This window comes from Thalassophryne amazonica, chromosome 4 (genome assembly GCF_902500255.1).
Source record: "Thalassophryne amazonica chromosome 4, fThaAma1.1, whole genome shotgun sequence".
Lineage (NCBI taxonomy): Eukaryota > Metazoa > Chordata > Actinopteri > Batrachoidiformes > Batrachoididae > Thalassophryne > Thalassophryne amazonica.
Genome location: NC_047106.1, coordinates 99,213,676 through 99,239,347, shown reverse-complemented (window position 1 = coordinate 99,239,347; position 25,672 = coordinate 99,213,676). Strand labels below are relative to the sequence as shown.

The following is a 25,672-nucleotide window of genomic DNA, read 5'->3' as shown; positions in this document are numbered from 1 at the left end:
TGTCCTCGCCAGTGAACTTGGTGTTGTTTTCTACCGTGTTGATATGGTCAGTAAAGGTTTACACTTTGTGCCTCTTTTGTTTCATCCAGGTGTTGTCAACATATCAGAACCGTTGGGTGTGCCTTGTTACCTGCAAAGAATCTAGGGCAGGGTTGGGCAACTTGTTCCAGAAAGGGCCAAGAGGGTGCAGGATTTCTTTGCAGCCACTGACTCCGCCAGGTGATTTCACTGATTAACTGATTCCATCTGCTCAAAGTGATATCAATCAGTGAAATCACCTGGCAGAGTCAGTGGAAAGAAAACCTGCACCCTCTTGGCCCTTTCTGGAACAAGTTGCCCACCCCTGATCTAGGGCTTTTCTCTTCACATCCTCCATGAAGATGTTGTTAATGATCATTGAAACTGGGGATTCTATGGCACAACTGTGTTTCTGTCTGTAAAATTCACCTTGGTACGTGAAGTAAGTTAAGGCATTGCATAATCTGGTAATTTTCACCCTGCTGCAAAGAAATTGCCCACCACACGCTCCAAAGAATAACATAATGGTAAATGGTCTGCATTTATATAACGCTTTTCCATCTGCATCAGATGCTCAAAGCGCTTTACAATTATGCCTCACATTCACCCCGATGTCAGGGTGCTGCCATACAAGGTGCTCACTACACACCGGGAGCAATAGGGGATTAAAGACCTTGCCCAAGGGCCCTTAGTGATTTTCCAGTCAGGCGGGGATTTGAACCCATGATCTTCTGGACTCAAGCCCAACACCTTAACCACTAGACCATCACCTCCCCTCCTATAATCTGCATTGTATTTTAATTTTAGCCTTTAGTTATAATTCGGCATCAAAATAACTATGTAGCTAAATTCACATTCAAGCATAAATGATTTATTTCAAGATGTATGTATGAAATAAAAACCAAAGCCATTTATCAAGTTACAGGTAGAAGACACACATTACCCCATCTGCACAGATTACATAAATTATTTATTTCAAGATGCATGAATGAAATAAAAACCAAAGCCATTTATCAAGTTACAGGGAGAAGACACACATTACCCCATCTGCACAGATTACATCCGATTACCAGTATTTGCTTTTGTGGATCATGATGTGTCACAATGTCATAACATTTTTAAACATGTTGAGAACTTTTATGATTGGTCTCAGCCTTGTATTATGCTACATTTACCACAGATTACACTTTTTCATACCCCAATTCATTTTTGTGTTTTTTTTTTTTCCACCTAAAATGTACACATTCAGGTGTCAAAATTCTGCAATTGGAGGCTGGTTTAAGAAATCCAGTTAATCCAGATTTTGTAGATTGTTATTCAGATCCAGACCAAATATCGTCAATTCTTAGATATTACCAATCTATGCCATTTTTTCAAAATAAAGCTCTGTGCATTATCCCTTGAGAAAATCATGAAAATGTAAAACAATGACCTATGTCACAATGTCGAGGAAAGTGAAAAATGTCTCATATAACTATGTCTACCTTTGTTCTCTTGAGGTCTAGAGAAGACCTCAAGAGAGCAAATACAGAGGGTTCCCCACCAGGTGAAAACCATTAATCAGCCTAAAAAATGATTAGATTAGACTTTGCCAAAAAACATTTAAAGCAGCTAGCCCAGTTCTGGAACAGCATTCTTTGGAAATTGAAATTGGAGCCTCCTGTCCACACACATTCTGTGAGGTTGTGGTTGGCTTCCTGATAGAAAAAACTGCAAAATGGCAAACTCATGGAATAATCACCAACTCCACTGTAATCCATCTGCAAGCATACATCGTCATCCTGGAGTGCTTCCCCCACCCTCTGGAGTGTCGGGATCATCGGGATAATTGGAAACAAACTTTTGGACGGTTCAAAATTTCGACACTGATAGAAATCGTTGTCAACTCGACTGGATCACCTGCAAGTTTGCGGCAGCTTAACTGGCTGTCGGCAACATCCCGGGAACGCTGCTGCAAGCTAACTGCATGGGATTTGTACCAAACACTGATGCAGCTCTGTGCCTGATCTGTTATCCTAAAGCTCACTGTGGCAGTGCAGCAAGCAGGTGGTGAAGTATTCCATCACATGAATAGGTGTCACCAGTGGCAAGGCCACCGTCAGCTTCAGCTCTGTCTCTTTTTGTGGCTTTGGATGCCATTTGCTTCCCAATTTGTATATGCAGCCAGGCTGGAAACTGACCGTAACATGTGGACACAAGGCTTAAGATCAACCTGTACCAGAATGATGGAAAGAAGAAAGTATGGAGAAGGCTTGGAATGGCTCATGGTCCAAAGCACACTACGTCTTCTGTGTGTGTTAGTATATACAGTACAGTTAGTATTTGGTACATGGTAGAGGCAGTGTGATGGTATGGGCATGTATGGCTTCCAATAGCACTGGGTCACTTGTTTATATTGTTGTTGTGACAGAAGGCAGAAGCAGCCGGATGAATTCTGAAGTATATAGGGATATACTTTCTGCTCAGACTCAGCCAAATGCAGCAAAGTTGATTGGACATCACTTCGCAGTACAAATGGACAGTGACCCAAAAACATAGAGTGAAAGCAACCCAAGAGCTTTTTAAGGCAAAGAAGAGGAATATTCTGCAATGCCTGAGTCAGTCACCAGATGTCAACCCGGTCAAGTATTCATTTCACTTGCTTAAGACAAAATGTAAGGCAGAAAGACCCGCAAACAAGCAACAGCTGAAGACAGCTGCAGTAAAAGCCTGGCAAAGCATCAGAAAGGAGGAAAACCGGTGTTTGTTGGTGTCTCTAGGTTTCAGACTCCAGGCATTATTCTCAACAAAATACACTAAAAAAGAGAATAGTTGAACCAACTTAAATTAATTGTTTCAATTGGTAACATCTAAATGAATCAAGTATTTTGAACTTAAGATTGTAAGTTAGTTGATCTAACTTATTAACCCTCTGGGGCCGACGCGACGGCTAAGACCAAGCTTTACTAAATTATAAATAACTTTTAATGATATGAGACAGAAACATACATTTTTGCTGAAAAGTTAACTCCGCGGACTTTCAAGCCAGCCATCGGCCATCTTTGTACTCCTCATAGAAGCTGTGTGATGACGTGCGCAATGTGACTGTCCAATCGGAATTGGTTCACCATCACATGGTTTTCCAAAATCCAATTGTAGGGCAGATTTACCTCACATGAAAAGCCAAAGATCGTTTTCATGAGTGATATGTTACTAGTTGGCCCATTTGAATAGCCCCCTGGGTGCTCCAATGAGTAGATTAGATTAGATTAGATAAGCCTTTATTCATCCCTCAATGGGGAAATTTCAGATTTCCACACTCACATTCCACATACAAACAGCAATTGATCTACAATTATTACTTGTTTACCGTAATAATGGCACACATCAGAATTAGGACAACACATATACATTTACATTGTTTATGTGCACTAAACTTGAAACAGTCCGTTTTCCAATTGAAGCGATGTGAGTGTGTTCGTAGCCACTGCAACTATCAAGTCGCACTGCCTGCCAGCTTGGGAAAGAACGGAGGCCAGCCACAGGAAGGGAGGGGCAGGAAAGAGGTGAGAGGAGAAAAATGGAGCATGCTTCAGTCCATGTGTAAGTCTGTCAGTTTATTGTCCTTGTGGGTTGAGATAAGAATGGAGCCGAATAATCTCACCAGAGCCTGGATAAATTCCTCCAGAGGTAAACAGTGGGCAATTGACCTTGATGCTAGATAGCCTGTAGTGTTGCAGCCGAGCAGTGAAAAACACTATTAACAGTTCCACTAGCACAGTCAAATCCCAATTATGAATTAAGAATATTCCCAATATTGAATTAAGAATATTCACCAGCCTCCGAAACCTTCAGCTTTAACTGCAAGGCACGCATCTGCTCCAAGGTGTCATCCAATTTACGTCTGAGTTCAAGAGTCAACGCAGTCTGAGAATGCACTGCCTTTCCAACCTCGTTAATCATGACGGACAAGCGAGGGCCGGTGGTTCTTGATGCTGCCGTCTTGCCAATTTTCCGGTAGATCAGGGCAGCACATAAGCCAAAAAGTACCAGCCCTGCTACCATGAGACTAAAAATGATTAAATCCTCGACATCCTCAATGGAGAAAGGCGCCAAGCATGCCACACGCCAGGAACTCCAGGAGTCGATGACATAGCCTGCAGGATACGTTCCATCTGGGCAGGCAGGATCCCCCGGTCCTGACCTTCTTGTAGAAAAAATGGTGTCAATAGCGTTCAGAGACCAGCTGATCAATTCCATGGTTAATCCAATAGTAGTCCAATAGATCCAGAATCCAATATCGTTTTGAGGAATTCACAGTCTGGTGGAGTAGGGACTTGAAAGTTAAAAGCAGAGAGATAAGGGAGAGTGGAGGAGATACGACCACCCTCGTCGGAGTCCCAAGCTGAGTACATACTATTAGTACATACTCAGTGTGCCCTGCGCCATTACGCACAGCGATCAGTGAAAGCAGGAGCAGACAGAGAGCCTCTGATCACAATCTCACGTGCTCAATCAAAGAATGTGTAATTATCAGGATTGCTCCACTAGTTTGCATGTGAATGTTACTGGATAACTCTGTTGCTTTTTCTGCATAAAACACTGTTTACTAAATCAATGGACAACAAAACGCGTAGACCATTTTGTATATATTGTTCAAAATGTGCTTTTGTGTTTGTTTGAACCTTTTTGTTGTACAGTCTTTCACACAAGACCTCAAATTACCTTTATAAAGTGTCAAAACAGTTGTTTATTAAGTTTGCTGTGTGTTTTGAATAAATGTGTGTGGAAAATTATTTTTCGCTTTATTTTTTCCTTGCTATTTTTGATTGTAAACCTTTAATTAATAAAACACAACCAAAACATATACATTTCTGAAAGCACAGGTTGTCCTGAAAAAAAGAGACATAAAACTTGATTGTGGGATGCAGGGAGAGCTGTTAACAGCAATATAAAAACATTTATTGCAGGCGAGTGAACTGTCCAAAAATGCCCCAGACCCCAGAGGGTTGACTTAGGTTCAAAACAACTTAATTCAGTTTAGATGTTACCAATTTAAACAACTTTTTAAGTTGGTTCTTTTTTCAGTGTATTAAAAATGAACATTTCATTTATGGTTATGTTATTTTTGCAGTTACTTTTAGACCATGAATTAGGAGACTTTGTAGAAAAATGGTTGCAGTTCCCAAAGCTTCAAAGGATATTTTGGTGAATTAAACTTGGAAGTCTGCACTTCAATTGCATCTCAGCTGTTTAATTTCAAATCCAATGTGGTGGCATGCATCAACCAAATCATGAAAATTGTGTCATTGACCAAATATTTCTGGGCCGAACTGTTTATGTGCGCAAAGAGAATGGAGTACCTGTTAAAGGACTTCATGTGTTGGTGGAGGCATGTTCTTTTCAAGTGCCGCTCGAGGTTGGCTGTTTTATTGATTTATTTCAATAAAAGGCCTATAATAGAGTACAGTTTTAAGGTGTACTGGCTCCCCTTCTCTGCACTCTGGTCCAGTCCAGCCATCAATGCACATCTTGGCACCATTTGGGTCACAGTTGAAGTGGCCAAAGAAGTCATCACGAGCCCGGCAGAACTTGTTGCAGACGGTCCCCATAGTAGGTGGTGTCACAGCGGAACCGCAACCAATACTCCAAACTGAGAGTCCGTCCATGGTGGTGGTATATCTGCCACTGTTCACCAGGGTTCAACATGGAGGAGATGAGGACACGTTCAATCAACTGTCCTGAAGGAGACAGATACAGAAAGTATTTCAAAAATATTCTGTAACATTTATTTTTATTGATGTATTTAACAGAAGAGATAAAATGACAGGCACTGGATGTAATGTGCATTAAACACATTATATTCAATCAAGGTGGGCAGGCAGAGTGCAAAAAAAAACCAAACAAACCCCGTCTAAAGGTTGGGTTTTTATTTTTGCGACCTTCAAAACTTTTCCAAACAATGTCATGTGGGGCAGCACGGTGGCATAGTTGGCTCACAACAAGCAGGTCCTCGGATCACGTCACGCCTGGTCCTTCTGTGTGGAGCCACTGCAGATCAGTATCATTCCACAGAGACAGCTCTCACTAAAGTGGTGAATGATCTTCTGCTTGCAATGGAATCAGACACCACTACATTTATATATTATATTGACGATTTATTTCATTCATTTAAAGAAAAAACAGAAAAGCAAAATTAACAAAAACATTACAAACCATTGAACGAAAAGGAGCAGTTTGGTAAGAACAAGTCTTATATATTCTGCCCCTTTTTACAATACAATCTTGCCAAGCATCATCAATCGACATCATTGCATTTCTATGACTTTGTCACATGCCACCGACTTCTTTCCTAATTTTAACCATGATTTAAAAGACTACATCCCTAATAGATTACATTTTAAACTTCAAACATTCTAAACATTATTAACAGATTACATTTTTGGCTTTGTCACAGCCCACTGACTTATTTCATAGTTTCATACTTACGAAATACATCAAGTTTAATGCGTTTTTTAAATAATTTAAGCGACGTTGATTCTTTGATTTCTTTGTTGAGGTTGTTCCATAATTTTACACCATTCACTACAATACTCCGTTCCTTTATCTTGGTTCTGAATCTTGGTTTTTTAAAGACTTCTATGCCCTTCAAATTATAACTACTTACTCTTTTTTGAAACATATTTTGAATGTTTATTGGTAAGGTATTGTTATTCGCTTGGTACATTTGTAGTAATTTCAAATCAACTAAATCATGAAATTTAAGTACCCTATACTTAATAAACAATGGATTAGATGGATCTCTAAATCGACTGTTGCCAATCACTTTTAAAGCTCTTTTCTGCAAAATAAATAAAGGTTGTATATAAGTTGTACATGTTGATCCCCAGATTTCTACACAATAAGTCAAATATGGAACAATCAATGAATTGTACAATGTTAACAATCCATAACTATTTAATGAATATTTAACTTGTGCCAAACAGCAATGGCTTTCGCTATCTTTCCTTTTATGTAATTTATGTGTGACTTCCATGTAAAATCTTCATCCAATCATAACTCCTAAAAATTTTGTTTCTTTTACCCTTTGAATGTCCATTCATCTATTTTTAATGACACATCATTGTTTTAACTCTGTCATTAAACAATATGAAATTTGTTTTATTAAGATTAAGTGACAATCTGTTTATATCAAACCAATATTTCACTTTTTCCTACTCTGTATTTATCACTTGTGCTACTTCCTGTATATCTGATCCAGAGTAAATAATGTTGTGTCATCAGCAAATAAAATGCTACCAAGTACATTAGATATATTCACAAAATCATTGATATACAAAATAAACAGTTTGGGTCCAAGTACTGACCCTTGTGGTACTCCACACATAATATTACACAATTCTGATTTAGTATTATTTATCTGAACAAACTGTTTTCTATTTTCTAAGTAGCTTTTTACCCACTGATGTGAAATCCCTCTTATTCCATATTGTTTGTAACTTGTGAAGCAATCTTGAATGATCAATAACATCAAAAGCTTTTTCAAGTCAATAAAAACACTTACCATATAATCCTTATCTATTGCTGTTGATATTTTCTGTGTTAATTCCATAATTGCCATAGCTGTCGAATGTTTTGTTCTGAATCCATACTGAGCATTATTTAAAATATGATGTTTCTCAATTAATTTATCCAACCTTGTCACAAAAACCTTTTCCATAATTTTAGAAAACTGTGGAAGCAATGACACTGGCCTGTAATTTGAAACGTTATGTTTGTCTCCATTTTTATACACACCCTGGCAAAAATTATGGAATCACCGGCCTCAGAGGATGTTCATTCAGTTGTTTAATTATGTAGAAAAAAAGCAGATCACAGACATGACACAAAACTAAAGTCATTTCAAATGGCAACTTTCTGGCTTTAAGAAACACTATAAGAAATCAAGAAAAAAAAATTGTGGCAGTCAGTAACGGTTACTTTTTTAGACCAAGCAGAGGAAAAAAAAATATGGAATCACTCAATTCTGAGGAAAAAATTATGGAATCACCCTGTAAATTGTTCATCCCCCAAATTAACACCTGCATCAAATCAGATCTGCTCATGACATTGACCCTATGTCATGACATTGACCCTATGTGTCTTTTGCAAGGAGGTTTTTGCAGTTTTTGCTCTATGGCAAGATGCATTATCATCTTGAAAAATTATTTCATCATCCCCAAACATCCTTTCACGCTTTGAGTATTCCTTGGTCTACCAGTATGTTTGCCTTTAACAACCTTCCCATGTTGTTTGTATTGGTCCAGAGTTTAGACACAGCTGACGTGAACAACCAATATCTTTTGCAACATTGGCGTGATGATTTACTCTCTTTTAAGAGTTTGATAATCCTCCCTTTGTTTCAATGACATCTCTCGTGTTGGAGCCATGATTCATGTCAGTCCACTTGGGGCAAACAGCTCTCCAAGGTGTGTTCACGTCCTTTTTAGATGCAGACTAATGAGCAGATCTGATATGATGCAGGTGTTAGTTTTGGGGGATGAAAATTTACAGGGTGATTCCATAATTTTTTCCTCAGAATTGAGTGATTCCATATTTTTTTTCCTCTGCTTGGTCTAAAAAAGTAATCGTTACTGACTGCCACAATCTTTTTTTCTTGATTTCTTATAGTGTTTCTTAAAGCCAGAAAGTTGCCATTTGAAATGACTTTAGTTTTGTGTCATGTCTGTGATCTGCTTTTTTTCTACAAAATTAAACACTGAATGAACATCCTCCGAGGCCGGTGATTCCATAATGTTTGCCAGGGGTTGTATAATGGGACTTCCTTGGCAATTTTCATTTTGTCTGGGAAAATTCCTGATTGACAGAGACAGATTACAAATGTAAGTGAATGGTTCAATAACCGTTTCTATTATACTTTTTACAGTCATCATGTCTAAATCTTCATAGTCAGTTGATCTTTTGCTTACACAGTTTTTTTTACAATATTCCTTATTCATCTTTGTCCACATTGTCAAGGAAAATACTATTGACTGTATTTACAATTGTATTTAATTTATCTTCTACTATTGGTTTATTTCCCACCAGATTTGATTCCACCTTTGAGAAATAATCATTAAACTCATTTACAACTTCTTTATATATCATTTATCTCTTTATTTTCCTTGACAAGGTAAATTCGGAAAAGTTGATTTCACTCCGTCACTTCCATCACCCTTTTTATAATTCCCCATGTTGCCCTCATATTGTCTTTACTCTTATTCAATTGTTCACTATAATAGTCTTTTTTTGTTTCCTAATTATTGTCAGTAGTTTATTTTTATATTTTTTGTATCTGTGTTCTGTTTCCTTTGTTTGCATTTTTAAAAAGCACTTATATAGTTTTTCTTTACACAAGCGTTTTTATTCCGTGGTCAGCCATGGTTTAGTTTACTCTTTTCTTACTAGTTTTTATTAATTACAATTTTTATTATATGATTTCATCAGTATTTTCATGAATGAACTATATGTTACATTAACGTCACCGACATAAACCTCTTCCCAATTTGATTTTTAAGATCATAATTTAATGCCTCTAAGGCTTTTAATGACTTATCTCTTTTAAAGTTTATAACAGGTTTTTTTGTACCTATTTTTATATTTAAATATTGAAAAAAACTGGTAAATGATCAGCTGAGATCTGTCATCAATATCCCATTCTTAATAATTTCATCTGTTCTATTTGTGAAATATATTGTCAATTGCAGTTGCACTTTGCGATGTAATTCTGGTTGGTTTTGTTATCAAGGGGAATAAACCCAAGCTTTTCATTGAATTCACAAAATCACTTAACTCTTTGGCAACTGGAGCTTTCCACATTAACATTAAAGTCTCCACACATAAAGAGCGTTTTGTTTTTTATTTGATGGAATAATTCTATTATTTTATCTGTAAATTTCACAACACAAGAGTCACAATTTCTATGACATCATCTATAATTGTCATTTCTTCTACAATTTTACATGTCAGATCTGTTTTTATGTACAAAGCAATACCTCCACCTTTTTTTTCTCTTCTATTTACAAAATATAACTCATATCCCTCCATTTGAACATCAGCCATGAGGTCATTTTTAAGCCAAGATTCTATGATTGCAACAATGCTGAATCTATTTTTAAACTGGTTTAAATAATCTTTTATTTTTGACATTTTATAGTACAAGCTTCGAATGTTTATATGTATGAGTGACAGGGTATCTTCAGTAATTTTTTCACTATTTAACTGTTTTTTCCGTATAATACTCACAACCAATTGTAGTCAAGTCAGATATACTTTCATCAATATAGGTGTCTATGTCGTATATTTTATCATCTGTTTCCATGTTTAATCTGATTTTTTGTTGGTCATACTACCAACTGATGTCATATTCATTTGTCTACTCAGGTCTGTACTTTGTAAGGTCCTCCATGTCTCTGATTTGTATACCCTTTGTCCCTTCTCTCACTCTGATCCAAACCCTACAGTTCCAGACCCATGTAGCAACAATGTTTCTGTTTTTTTTAATAGTCTTGCTTCCCTGGCAATATCTGCATTTTTTTTCGTTAGATGCTCATTTATATAGACATTTGTTCCTTTCAGATTCTTTGCCTGTCTTAATAATTCATTTTTGTATTTTCTGCTTATAAATCGTATTATTATATTTGGTAGTTTATTTTTACTGTCTTTGGATGGAATTGTGTGACAGTCTAAAATAGTGTCTTGATGTATGACAACACCTTTTTGATTTAAAAAATTTGTAACTTGCTGTTCTAATGTTTGTAATTCTTCAGGTGGTGCATCCTCCCCACTGGCTCCACCAGAATCCACCACCCTTGCGTACGACCGATGTTTTGTTTCCAAACCAGTTATTATAACATCATCTTTTCTAGTATATTGTTCAAGTTCATCCACCCGTTGCTCAAGTTTCTTAATAATCTTGTCCTTTTCTTTAACAAGATTTTGGAGCTCCTTAATCTCCTTCATCAACTTGTCTAAATTGGACATGTCTTTTGAAATACGATTCAATGAGGTCTTTATCTCCTCCAAGTCTTCCTCCATTTTCTCTGTCTTCCTGGTTGGTGCCATGTTAACTCCTGTAGCTCAGTACAGGCAACTGTAAAGCAATTCCCACTCGTGGTCTCCACCACCACAAATCCGTTCGCCACACACACCAACCTTCCCCGATGTTGATCCCAGATATAGCCGCCACCAGCCTCGGTCATAGACCCCCGTCAGCCTCGGTCGAAGCAGCCGCAGCCTCAGATGTCACCGCACTAGCCCCGGATGTAGCCTCCACTAGCTTCGGATGTAGCCGTCTCCAGCCTCGGGTGCAGTCGTCGCCACCCCGGATGCAACCGACGCTGTGGGCCTGGATGGATCACCTCCTCCGCCGACGCCGTGGGCCTGGATGGATGGATCACCTCCTCCGCCGACGCTGCTGGCCTAGATGGGTCTCCTTCTCCACCGATGCCGGCTGACCTGGAGTGGTCGCCTCCTGCGCCACACCGCGGGCCGGGATGGTTCCCTCCGCTGACGCCGGCGGACCTGGATGGTTTCCCTCCACCAACACCGCGGTATGGATTGAACCCTCCGCCAACACCGCGGTATGGATGGAACCCTCCGCCGATTTCGCAGGCCTGGATGGTTCGCTCAGCTGCTGACGCGGCAGACCTGGGTGGTTCCCTCCGCTGACACCGCGAGCCTGGATGGTTTACCTCCGCCAATGCCCACCGGCCATGGATGGCACGCCGCCGGCCTGGGTAGGTCGCCGTTAGCTTCGCGGCCAATCCGATCTTTATTTACTTACTTTCTTTCTTACTGATTTCTTACTTACTGTTTACTGCTGTAATCAGATCTCAGCGAAATTCTGTGACACACTGAAATGTTCGATGCGCAGTGACGCTATCTACCGCCATCTTAACCAGATAAGTAAACCTTATCGGGTGTTAAACATTTCTGGCGCTGTTAGAGTCTTAGTGCTGCATTTGATACCATGGATCACCATATAGAATCATTTTGGCATTACTGGGAATGCCCTTGCATGGTTGACATCATACCTGACTAGTCATTCTCATTGTGTTTTGTGCAACTTAGTGACATGATATTTGGGGATCCACAGGGGTCTGTCTTAGGCCCCCTGCTTTTCTCCCTTTATACAGCACCCCTTGGGGACATATTGCAGCGTTTTTGGGATTGCCTTTCATTGCTATGCTGATGATACTCAGTTATACATGCCAATAACTGCTGGTAATCTCATCCACATAAAATCCTTAGAGGATTGCCTTGCATCAGTGAAAAGCTGGCTGTCTAGCAATTTCCTACTTTTAAATTCTATAAAATTATTCACAGACTGGCACCTCTCTACTTAGCTGACCTACTTAAACCCTACCTACTGGCCCGGGCTCTGCGTTCTCAGGGTCCAGGACTACTCTGTGTCTCTAGGGTGAATAAAAAGTCTGTGGGTCACAGAGATTTCTCTTATTGTGCAACTGCTTTGTGGAATGATCTCCCTACATCAATAAAACAGTCAGATTCTGTAGAGACTTTCAAGTCCAGACTTAAGATTCACTTATTTTCCCTTTTGTATGGCTAGCAACCTGACATAGTATGGTACAATTCTTTCTACCCTTTTAAATTAATTTATTAGTAAACAGAGCAGTGATCGCCTTAGTATTTCTCTGTCTTGTTGCATAATGCTGACAAATTATACTTATTTGTTGTCTTTTTGCTGCCTGATTCTGTTTTTTTGTTTGTTTGTTTTTTTTGCTCTCTGTTGAGGTGTGACTCCATCCAGAAAGTGGGAGAGGGTGTTTACATGTTCTTTATCATGTTGTGTAGGTTCCCTCTGGGTGCTCCGCTTCCTCTCTCGCTACAGATATTAACTAACATGGTTAACTACATTCTGGACTCACATGCCATTCCAGCAGAGGGCAGTAAATCATCTTTATATTAAAAGTGTGAGTGAGTGCGTGCATGATTTTATTTAGCAAGTTCAATGTAAGTACATAATATAATTGTAAATACATTAAAAATACATAGATGACACAAGAACGTGAAAACACTTATTTCCATTGTGGTCTATTTAAAAATCAAATGACAAAATAGAAGTAATAAAATAAAATAATAAAAATAGTAACAATAATGCTCATAATAACCACATGTATATGATAACAAGAACCTAAACAATTTTATAAATACATTAAACAGTAAATTAGCATAAAAAAATTACCTAATTAACAGGAAATAAAAGGGGTGAGTCCTTTGTCCTAAAAATTGTTGAGGTCCAACGTTGAAAATCATTCTTGGGCTCACACACCATTCCAACTCATTATACAAGTTTTGCTTAATGTAACAGTCAGCTTCCAATTTTATAACACTATCCAGTCTAGAGCCCGTGGATCCCCACAGGCAACACGCTAGTAAATTATTTAAAAATATAGAAGCCAAGATAATGGGTTGCCTAAGTAATGGGCCCCTTTGGTATAATATCGGTAAATAATCAGTTTTATTGCCAGTTTTCTTCAGACAAGTCAGGGGATGGATACATGGACATTTCCAAGTCACTGAACATGTCTTGGACTTTATTTATGTCTTGGACTTATTTAATACTGTTTGTATTATGAAGAAATACAAACAGTATGGCATTCTGTGGTAAATCTGTGTGGAGTGGACAGTTCTCAAAAGTGAGTGACTGTGCAAGAAGGAGAACAGTGAAGAAAGCCACAGACAACCAAGAAGTTATAGACTTCTCTTTCTGTGATTGGAAAAATTGTGCATAGTGCATGTTCTGCCAACCCCCATTGATACCTCTTTTACAAGGGAGATCTGGACAATTCTGAAGTTTCCAGTTCACCTAACCTGCATGTCTTTGGTTGTGGGAACAAGTCACAGCACCCAGAGGAAACCCACGCAATCACGGGGAGAACATGCAAACTCCACACAGAAAGGCTACAGGTGGGAATCAATCCCATGACCTTCTTGCTGTGAGGCAACAGTGCTAACTACTAAGCCATCGTGCATGCCCAAGGTGATATTTTAAAGTGAGGTGCAGACTGGCACTCACTGTTGCCTGACAAAGTTTGATCCCGATTGTGGATTTTGTGAACATTTGAATTTAATATTGAAAAGCCCGCTTGGTGTACATTTTGCATTATATCTCAATCAAAAGTGCCTCAGTCACTCTCATTTTTCTGTTATGGATTTACTTACACCATCAGAAATGAATGGAGGTTCCAATTTTATGCCTGTTTGTCTATCTTCTAGTTATCAGTCGGAAACCAAATGCCAAAAAGCCATGATACACTGTGCACAGCAGAGATAACCAATTTGTGGAATTAAATATTTGTGGAATTGGAAACTAGTGCTGGGGAAGATTTGAGCGTTACAAGTGCGGCGCTCTAGTTTACATCCTGTCTTTACTCGTCGGACCTGAGGCAGAGCCAGGTGTCCTGAAAGTGTGGGGAAAAGACTGAGGAGATGAAGCTGCAACACATAAAGAGCATTTTGGAAAATGGTGTTTATGTGTTTGAACAGTTTGTGTCTACATTAAAGCAGAAAGTTGATAGAAAACACAAGTCCTCAAAGCAAATACTGCAATTTTCTTTCCCCCAAAGTCTGTACCACCATGAAGTGGTTTAAGATGTGTGACTGCAATCTGAATGTCTGAATGACACCTGACAAATGGGTCCTTCAGGTCCATGTGACACAGTGAACCCGACACTGATGTGTTCAGCCAGTTCGCTGTGTACTGCATAGTAAATAGAGAAAATGTGCAGGAAACTGAAAAAAATGACATAAAATTAAATAAAATAATATATATAAAACAACTGGTTCTAGTATGAATACTGACAGAAATGGGGACCAACTATGGGCCTGGTAGAAAATTGGGTCTGATCACTAGACAAGGCCAGATGGGGTCCGGGGCCCCTCTGTTCCTGATCCCCAGAGGGGATTTCCCAGAGTAACTGTCAACTGAGATATAATCCTCCATGACAGAATATTAATACATACACAAAACACAGAGCGTGTGTGTGTGTGTGTGTGTGTGTGTGTGTGTGTGTGTGTGTGTGTGTGTGTGTGTGTGTGTGTGTGTGTGTGTGTGTGTGTGTGTGTGTGCGTGTGCGTGTAAGAGATGGTTGCGGGATGAAATGAGAGGTCACAAAACAGCAGAAAGGGAAGTCTTGTTAGAAATATGAAGTACGTCAGTGGTGGAGTGGGAGAGGGCTCGTGTGCAGTCTGTATGTGTGTAACATATTGTACCTTCATGCTATGGATTCCATCTCAACATAGACCCATCAGGTCTGCCCCCCACCTTCCTCCCCCATTGGGCTTGTGTTGTTAATTAGCACATATTTTGGCATGTCAGGCGGTGCAGAGCGGCTGTCATGACGGGTAGGGTGGGTGTGGGTGTCAAAAAACCGTGACCCATACAACAATACTAAATACACACTACACGCACATATTTCCAAAAAGAAAGAAATAAATCCTGCAGGGACGGTCAGAGTGCACCTTATGGTTTTGGAAAAGGTTCGGACAAAACTCTAAAGAAGTAGAGTGGATCAACACAAAGGCCCCTTAATTGACCAATGCTTGTTTTATTGTGTGTGTGTGTGTGTATGTATATATATATATATATATATATATATATATATATATATATATATATATATATATATATATATGTATGTTTAAACATTGAGAGGCAAACAGCAAAAAAAGGAAGGGAGGCAGCTATTAGTGCTCACACGTAAACTGCCTGATGGTCACCAGAGTTTTGCACAAAAGAGTGAAAACAGAAGCACTCATTGGCCGATGTGTGTGTGCTCGTACATGTGTGTGTTGTCATAGCGCACAGTGGTTAGGCTTGCATGATCATCAGGACCTGCAAAGCATTGTGGGATTTCATTATCTTATGACTATGGCACATTGAAGAGCGAATTCCATCAGTAGCATTCCTCTGCAGGACAAGAAGGACAGCAGAACTGGGCGAGCAGAGACAAAGTGCACTGACACAACAGGCAAGGTGGGCAACCGTCTGATTTGCTTTGCAGAGTGAGTGGATGCAAGAAAGCAGACATGAGAGAAAGAAGGAGAATGGTGAAAACATGAGCAATCATACACAGGCCTGCACCCCCCAGGGCTGCTTTAAAAATCACAGTTTATGCAAAAAGCAAGCACACATCATAAATGTGGGCTGTGTCTGCAGGTGACAAAACACTTAAATTGATCAACAAACCATCTGGTTTTAGCTATGATGAGTTTTTGCTTCATACTGGCTGAGAAAATCTGCACAGGAGCCTCCTGATCAGGCGCTATGCTCCTTCATGTGCACATACATACACAGGTGACAAGGGACAAGTTACCTACGTCACATTTCTGTCATATGATGTATTTTCACATGAAACATGATTTGATTACACAGTTTGAAAGTGGGCAGGATGGGTTTGAACTCAAGAGGATTACCATTAGCTTCTTCACCCACTATTAAATCTTTTTTTTTTTTCACTAAAACCGCAACTGGTAGTGAAAGGTCAACTCAGGTCAGAAAGCATTCACTTGCGTTCCATATGTCACCAAATACACGACACCATGTCACCACATTGGATCCCGCATGGCAGCCAGACAGCCAGTCCATCCCCACCTCATGAAAGTAACTATCTATATGCCACAGCTGGGTGAAATGTGAGCATTCCCTTGACCTTCTCCAACCACTGGGGTTCTCAACCCTCAGACACCTACAAGATGGATCACTCACAGAAAAACACATCACATGGCCAAATTGTGGTAGCAGATATTCCCTCACAATTCAAGTGATGTGAGTCTCGCTAAGTAACCACTTACTGGATGCATTTGACAAAGAAAATTCCAGCAGTACCCAAGGATCCTCCAAAGAGACTTAGTACCAAAGACATCCAGTCATCACCTTAGGTCACCATATAAAGCCCCTTTCGCACTGGGCCCACTTCAAGTTGCATCGTGCAGCGTCATGACGACACAGGAATGTCTGTATCAGGTGCGTGCAGCAGGGGGCAGAGAGGAGGTGAGGACGCAGAGGAGAACCTGCAGACAGACTGTCTGTGCTCTGATTTCTCTTCTAGTTTGTATGTCTTGTGCTGAGCTGCAGGTCTGCGCTTTGAGTTCTGTCATAGTTTATACTCTGACCGCAAGCTGCGTCCGCGCGTGAATGAACCATCCGTGAGAAAATGTGGAGATGTCTGGAGTTATGCTTTGGACTTTATTCAACAACAATTGTGAGAGAATTTAAGGTAAGAGCGAGCAGCTGCCTGCAGTCAGGCCAGAATCAGCATTTTTTTCCCTGGACTTTTTGAGCATGTAGCTTTTACTGCATTGTGTACACGGTATAAAAATTCTGCGTGATTTATACTTCGGGAACAATGGAACACAGCAGGATTCATAAATTGTCATCGGGTAACGCATTGTGAGGGTGTGGCTTTCAGTCACATTAAGTACCATTGCTTTGCCCTGACTTGTATTGAAACTACTTCCTTTCTGCGTCAAGCACAGGACGCAGAAAAAATGAAACGTTTCATTTTTGGCGTCCGATTGGCTTCATCCTTTGTGGTGTTGTGGCGTTGAGCTACATCGTCTTGGCACTAGGTTGCATCCATGTGGCATCATCATGACGACACACAACACAACTCAAAGTGGGCCTAGTGTGAAAGTTTCACAACCATACAGAAAGACAGGTAGCGCCAGGACCCTAAGGACTTGGACATTCATTCTACAAAGATATTGACATCGGTAAACACCTCTGTTCAGCAACCTTACGACTCCATATTTTTTTCCCAGGCATCTACTGATCTCAGAGACCGAGAACCCAGAGATATGACTGTTGCTGCCGGGATAAGTGAATGTGTCTGCAAGTTTATCAAGTCAATAAAAGCCTGGATGTTGGTCTTGATGCAGGACAAACATAAATCCACACACTCTGATTCCCCACTCAGAATCTGATTTGCTCAATCGTGGTTTCATTGATTCCACAAAGATCACAGGGTTGTCTGTGAAGTCAAGGTCAGTAAATTTTTCTTCACCACCAAAGGCACCTAAACTGCTGGTTTCCACAACCCTACCCAACACCCAGTCCATGCAAGCACTGAACGGTGTAGGAGCCAGAACACATCCTTGATGAACACCAGTTTTCACTGGGAAAACTCATCAGCTGCCTATGATGTCCAGTAACTTCTTGGGGTTCCCTTGGATTTTGAGCAACAGAAACAGCAATTCTATGAACTGATATTCAAACACCCGAACCATAACAGCTGTGTCTGACGAGCTAACAGAGAAGAAGGGTTTTATATGAAGGAAGGGGCGAGGTCACAACCCACATTTTACCACTGTCAGGATAAGATTAACTAGAGAGGGAAAGAAGAAAGATGTGCTTCCATTGGCTATGTTCATGCAAAATATTTCCCAGTTTTGTGATCATGTTACTTGAGTTTTAGAACAAAACAGTTGTAGAACAATCCAAAATTAACAGTGTATGTCTGTGATTTCATATGTTTCTGTGCAGAAGCGCTCTCTCTCTCTCTCTCTCTCTCTCTCTCTCTCTCTCTCTCTCTCTCTCTCTCTCTCTCTCTCTCAAGCATTCAGTCGCTGCCTTAGATCACTAGTTGGTGTTGAAGACTCACAACCATACATAAGACAGGATTTTTAGCCTTTCAAATACTTAACTTCGCTTTCTTCCCAGCAGTTTTGGAAACTGTGAGACTGAGTGGTATGGGAAAACGTACGGTTGAAACATGGGTGAAACCAACAACACACAACAAATGGATGCAGAGAATAATGTTTAAAATATGGGAACAGGAAGTGCTGATGCTACTGTGTTACTGTGTTGTCTCTGTACATTTAGTTACACCTACGGTTTTACTTTAAAAGCTCAGTGAAGGGCATACATATTCATAATGCATTATGATTCTCACTATACCCACACAGACTATTTCATCAGGGGCCGTCGCACTTGGTAATCCTTTCTGTTTGGTGCAGCTCGCTGTAAGTCCATTCTGAGTGCTGCAGGATGCGTTAGTGTAAGCTGCGGGCCTTGGACAGGCTTTAGGGGGAGCTGTCAGGAGCTGAGGTGGAAACGGCAGATAATGCAAACAAGAACAACGCCCGAGGGCAAAGCAAAGGAGAGAAGGAGGAGGACAGTAGAGGAAAAACAGATAAAAAGATGGACATTCTCAGTGTGTCATCAGCTCGCATTCAGGTCTACAGGTGAAAGGAAAGAAGAAAAATGGTGGTATGGACAACCCAATGGGTGTGGAAGAAAGGACTGTCCACGATGTGAATGAAGAAGACGGTTCACATATGTCTGTGCATATTTGTGTACATACTTGGTGTAGGATGTAATTTATATTGCCAGTTATGAAGCTTACCTTATTATAAAAGAAACAACAAAATAACGAGAAGGAAATTAAAGGTTATGAAGAAAAAACCCTCTCATGAGATGAATACAGAAGAAAAATAAGTATTCACATCTTTATGTATTTCACAAGCACAAACATTGCAATAATACTGGCATTGCTTAGGGATTACTGCAGATTTTTTGTGGCAATAATTCACATTTGTATCGGGAAAGTATTCACAGCATTTCACCGTTTTCCACATTTTGTTATGTTAAAGCCTTATTCCAAAATTGCTGAAATTCTTTTTTTTTTCCTCAAGATTCTACACACAATACTCCATGATGACAATTTGAAAAAAGATTTTTTTTTTTTTTTTTTTTTTTTTTTTTACTTTTTCAAATTTAAAAAACAAAACAAAACTGAGAAATCACATGTACATAAGTATTCACTTCCTTGAGCCATGAAGCTCAAAACTGGGCTTAGGTGCATCCTGTTCCCACTGATGATCCTTGAGATGCTTCTACAGCTTAACTGGAGTCCACTTGGGGTAAATTCAGTTGACTGGACAAAATTTCAAAAGGCACACACCCGTCTACATGTAAGTTCCCACAGTTGACAGTGCATGTCAGAACACAAACAAAGCATGAACTCAGAGAAAGTGTCTGTAGACCTCCAAGACAGGATTGTCCCAAGGAACATTTCTGCTGCTTTGAAGGTCCCAGTGAGCACAGTGGCCTCCATCATCCATAAATGGAAGTAGTTGGGAGTGTTTATATGTTTACGTACCTTTTCCCTGTCACGTTTTCGCCCTGATTGGGGCTGTGATCCTATTTTTTCTTTTTTCCACCAATCTGCTGCCGCTTTTATTAGTTGTTTATTTTCATAATGTGTTTATTCTATGTTCTGTTTTTCTTTGCCACCTTGTTTCTTTGTAACTTTGTATACTTCAGCCATGGTTCAGTTCCATTGTTGTTTTGTTCAGTCAGTCTGTGTTTTCATTGTTTATCATTTAGTTATCATCTGCTTATTTTTGCTCTTCACATTTCTGTTTATCTGTAGTGCTTTAATGTCAGGTTTTGTTATCGGTTAGTCTCTTTTACTTATAGTTTATTTCTCAGTCTGTTCCAGTTTAGTTTTGTCTTAGTGTTTTATTTCTTATTATTCTTGGATCAGTTTTTATGCAGTTTATCTTCTGTGTTATCTTCTGGTTTACTTTTCAGTCCTGTTCAAGTTTTTCTTACCAGTTCATGTTTCCTTTGTATAGTCATTAGTTGTCATGTCAGTAATTCTTTTCATTGCTCACTTGCACCTGTCTGTCTCATCCTGTCTTCATCTGCACTCATCTGTTCATTGTTATCACTGTCTCCCTCTGATCACTGCACTCTCTTGTCCTGCAACAGCACTTCCTCATCTCTGTTGGCCACACCCCGTTTTGTCTGTCACTTGTTCACTTTTCACTGCCTTTTCTTGCATCTTTTTTCTCCTCTTGGATTCCAGATCCTTCCCCCACCACTTGCATCTCATTATCCAATAACCAATTGCCACCTGTTCTTATTTAAACTGCTTCTGTTCATTTCCTTCCTGCTTGTTTGTCAGTTTTGTCTCTTACCAGCTCACGTCACAGTTCTGTTTGCCTAGCCGTGTTTTTGACCCCTGCTTTGTTTTTTGGACCTGTTTTTTTTGCCTCCGCTCTGATTGCCCTGTTTGCTTGTTTACTGAACCCTGCTTGTTTTGGACCTTGACTTATTGCCTCGCCCTTATCTGTACTTTTGCACCGTGGACTGCTTGCCTGTGTACCCTACCTGTGTCTGCATTAAATAATCCAGCCTTTTATACTCATACACCAGCCTGTGAGTCTGCATGTTGTGTCCAGCCTCAGTCAGTGCCTCGCTAACTCCCAGCCTGACATTCCCTCAGATTTTGGGTTTTTATCTGGTTTTTAGACACCCCTTTTTTGCAGTGTGTCGGCTCTTTCATGTCTTCCATCGTAATTGCTCCTGGCAGGCTTTGTATTTTTATATATATATATATATATATATATGTGTGTGTGTGTGTGTGCGTGTATGTATGTTGCAGTCAGCATCGTCTCAGTCTTTACTGTACTCTTACCAATCAGCCACAAAAAAAAACACCTCAATATTTGATCTGCATAAAGTACACTGCAGCTTTAAATTTTGAAAGCAGAACTATCAATATTCTATCCAAATCCCAATCTGTTAGTGTGGTAGATCAGCATGACAGCTGGTCACTTTTATTTCAAACTACTGTATCAGAAGACAAAAGATATACGAGGTCTGTCAATAAAGTATAGGTCCTTTTTATTTTTTTCAAAAACTATATGGATTTCATTCATATGTTTTTACGTCAGACATGCTTGAACCCTCGTGCGCATGCGTGAGTTTTTCCACGCCTGTCGGTGACGTCATTCGCCTGTGAGCACTCCTTGTGGGAGGAGTCGTCCAGCCCCTCGTCGGAATTCCTTTGTCTGAGAAGTTGCTGAGAGACTGGCGCTTTGTTTGATCAAAATTTTTTCTAAACCTGTGAGGTACATCGAAGTGGACACGGTTCGAAAAATTTAGCTGGTTTTAACGGGTGATGAGAGATTTTGAGGTGATACTGTCGCTTTAAGGACTTCCCACGGAGCGGGACGTCGCGCAGCGCTCCCAGGCGCCGTCGTCAGCCTGTTTCAAGCTGAAAACCTCCACATTTCAGGCTCTATTGATCCAGGACGTCGTGAGAGAACAGAGAAGTTTCAGAAGAAGTCGGTTTCAGCATTTTATCCACAGGAAAAACACCTCCGTGTTGATAACCATTTGTAAAATCCAGGCGGCTTTTGATGGCTTTCAGTGGAGTGAGTATCTGAGAAATTGTTTAACAGCTGGGCATGTTCCAACTTGTCCTTAAGGCTTCCAACGGAGGTGTTTTTTCCTGTGGCGGAGCGTCGCGGCGGCTGCGAGCTGACGCTGCAATCCGTCCGCACGTCTTTCATTAAAAAAATCTCCTTTAACAGTGGAATATCCGGATAAAATGCTGAAACCGACTTCTTCTGCAACTTCTCAGACAAAGGAATTCCGACGAAGAGCTGGACGACTCCTCCCACAAGGAGTGCTCACAGGCGAATGACGTCACCGACAGGCGTGGAAAAACACGCATGCGCACGAGGGTTCAAGCATGTCTGACGCAAAAACATATGAATGAAATCCATATAGTTTTTGAAAAAAATAAAAAGGACCTATACTTTATTGACAGACCTCGTATTTCAGTGAATATCTCCTAATTTATCAAACCAGCACAAAGCCAAATGAATGGCATGTTGCAAATTATTGGGAGCAGGGGTGTTATGTGCACGGGTGTGCCTTCTTGTTTTTAATTAGATGAACCTCTGTCTCATTTGCATTTTTCTACTCCTGCATGGATAAAAAGGCGCACACACACACCTGATTCAGACGTGTCATTGTCATAATCCAGAGCTTCCAACACCAGAGAAAAGGACTTCTGCAGAGAAAAGACAGAGAAAAGCCTGTCAAACATGTGATATTAATGCACGTTAACAAACAAATATAGCAGTAACTGCTCATGTTTGGTGTGTGTGTGTGTGTGAGAGAGAGAGAGACAGAGATTACGCATGTAGTAAAGACAGAAATCAGTTTCCACAATCATTTGTAGGCACAAAAAAGTCTGTCCATTTATGGCAGTCACTCATTTTTAAAATAGTTTCAAGATAGTACATTCAGTAGCAGTCGTCCTTGTAAAATTTGTATTGTATTTCATGAAAGAAATAGATCAATTTTAAAGTGTTTATTTCAAAAAAGTTGTTCTTTGTAGGTGTTTGGCCTCATACACAAAATATGATGCTTAATTTACAATTCAACAATTAAATTTTTATTAAGTGTTTTTAAATTTTGCAGAAGAAATCATATTTTTGAAGGTAAAAATGTATTTGTGATTTAGAAATATTCCATATTTAGCAGCATTTCTGCTTTGAAATGGACTGCAGTGGAGCCATCTGTTTGGATACATGCAGATATTTGTTGAAATCCTGGGCATTATTCAGTGATAAGGGAAAATTATATGAAGCATCGTACAGGACGTTAGCAGGGTTCATAAGCAGGATGCCTAAATAAATAGTTGGTCTGAGCACACAGAGTAACAGAGGATGTGGTTTTGTCTTCTGAAATGTTGGCACATTTCCACTGCAGGAATTTGTGGGACATTTTCAGAGGTCTGACACCTTTGTGCGTGTCTCTGTCACAGGGATCGCTGATGAAAAGTGATTTTATTGTTTTTTGGGGGAACCTTTTTTTGGGGTGAGGTAAGTCCTTACTGTGAGGTTTATATGAGGTCTGTCCATAAAGTATCGTACCTTTTTATTTTTTTTTTAACTATATGGGTTTGATTCATATGTTTTCATGTCGGACATGCTTGAACCCTTGTGCGCATGCGTGAGTTTTTCCACTCCTGTTGGTGACGTCATTCGCCTGTGAGCACGCCTTGTGGAAGAAGTGGTCCCGCCCCGTCGTCGGATTTTCATTGTCTGGAAATGGCGGAATGATTTGGGCTTTTTTTCCATCAGAATTTTTTCAGAAGCTGTTAGAGACTGGCACCTGGAAACTATTCGAAAAATTTATCTGGCTTTCGTTGAAAATTTTACGGGCTTCACAGAGAATAAGGACTATTACTACAGCATTAAGGATGGCCCACAATGGCGCTCGGCGCACCGGGCTCCGAGCCGCAACGCGCTCCAAGCCGCGACGACAGGCACGAACCACCGGATCATTTCTAAATGGATGGCTGTGTGGAGCTGGGACCATCGTGTGCACTTTCTCTGGTTATCACAAGAGTTGGACATCAACGATTTTCTGGCAGATTCCACTTTTAACAAGAGATTTTGTCGTGGAAAGCCGCGCGGAGGCTTTGTGCTTCACGACCGATTCGCTGTTCAAGCGAGACAAAGAACGCCTCCGTTTCGGCGTGCCAGAGGACAAGTTCAGATCAATCAATCAATCAATCAATTTTTTTTATATAGCGCCAAATCACAACAAACAGTTGCCCCAAGGCGCTTTATATTGTAAGGCAAGGCCATACAATAATTATGTAAAACCCCAACGGTCAAAACGACCCCCTGTGAGCAAGCACTTGGCTACAGTGGGAAGGAAAAACTCCCTTTTAACAGGAAGAAACCTCCAGCAGAACCAGGCTCAGGGAGGGGCAGTCTTCTGCTGGGACTGGTTGGGGCTGAGGGAGAGAACCAGGAAAAAGACATGCTGTGGAGGGGAGCAGAGATCGATCACTAATGATTAAATGCAGAGTGGTGCATACAGAGCAAAAAGAAAAAGAAACAGTGCATCATGGGAACCCCCCAGCAGTCTACGTCTATAGCAGCATAACTAAGGGATGGTTCAGGGTCACCTGATCCAGCCCTAACTATAAGCTTTAGCAAAAAGGAAAGTTTTAAGCCTAATCTTAAAAGTAGAGAGGGTGTCTGTCTCCCTGATCTGAATTGGGAGCTGGTTCCACAGGAGAGGAGCCTGAAAGCTGAAGGCTCTGCCTCCCATTCTACTCTTACAAACCCTAGGAACTACAAGTAAGCCTGCAGTCTGAGAGCGAAGCGCTCTATTGGGGTAATATGGTACTACGAGGTCCCTAAGATAAGATGGGACCTGATTATTCAAAACCTTATAAGTAAGAAGAAGAATTTTAAATTCTATTCTAGAATTAACAGGAAGCCAATGAAGAGAGGCCAATATGGGTGAGATATGCTCTCTCCTTCTAGTCCCCGTCAGTACTCTAGCTGCAGCATTTTGAATTAACTGAAGGCTTTTTAGGGAACTTTTAGGACAACCTGATAATAATGAATTACAATAGTCCAGCCTAGAGGAAATAAATGCATGAATTAGTTTTTCAGCATCACTCTGAGACAAGACCTTTCTGATTTTAGAGATATTGCGTAAATGCAAAAAAGCAGTCCTACATATTTGTTTAATATGCACTTTGAATGACATATCCTGATCAAAAATGACTCCAAGATTTCTCACAGTATTACTAGAGGTCAGGGTAATGCCATCCAGAGTAAGGATCTGGTTAGACACCATGTTTCTAAGATTTGTGGGGCCAAGTACAATAACTTCAGTTTTATCTGAGTTTAAAAGCAGGAAATTAGAGGTCATCCATGTCTTTATGTCTGTAAGACAATCCTGCAGTTTAGCTAATTGGTGTGTGTCCTCTGGCTTCATGGATAGATAAAGCTGGGTATCATCTGCGTAACAATGAAAATTTAAGCAATACCGTCTAATAAT

General features: G+C 40.2%; 1 protein-coding gene across 1 annotated transcript in view; it reads right to left on the bottom strand.

Annotated features, from left to right (window-relative positions):
• The window catches only part of LOC117508550 (protein jagged-1b), a 266,488-nt gene that overhangs the window by 116,648 nt on the left and 124,168 nt on the right, over positions 1–25,672 (bottom strand). The window contains exon 3 of the mRNA XM_034168334.1: positions 22,814–22,871. Coding sequence (XP_034024225.1) covers positions 22,814–22,871 — 58 coding nt within the window. The remainder of the gene's footprint in view (positions 1–22,813; positions 22,872–25,672) is intronic.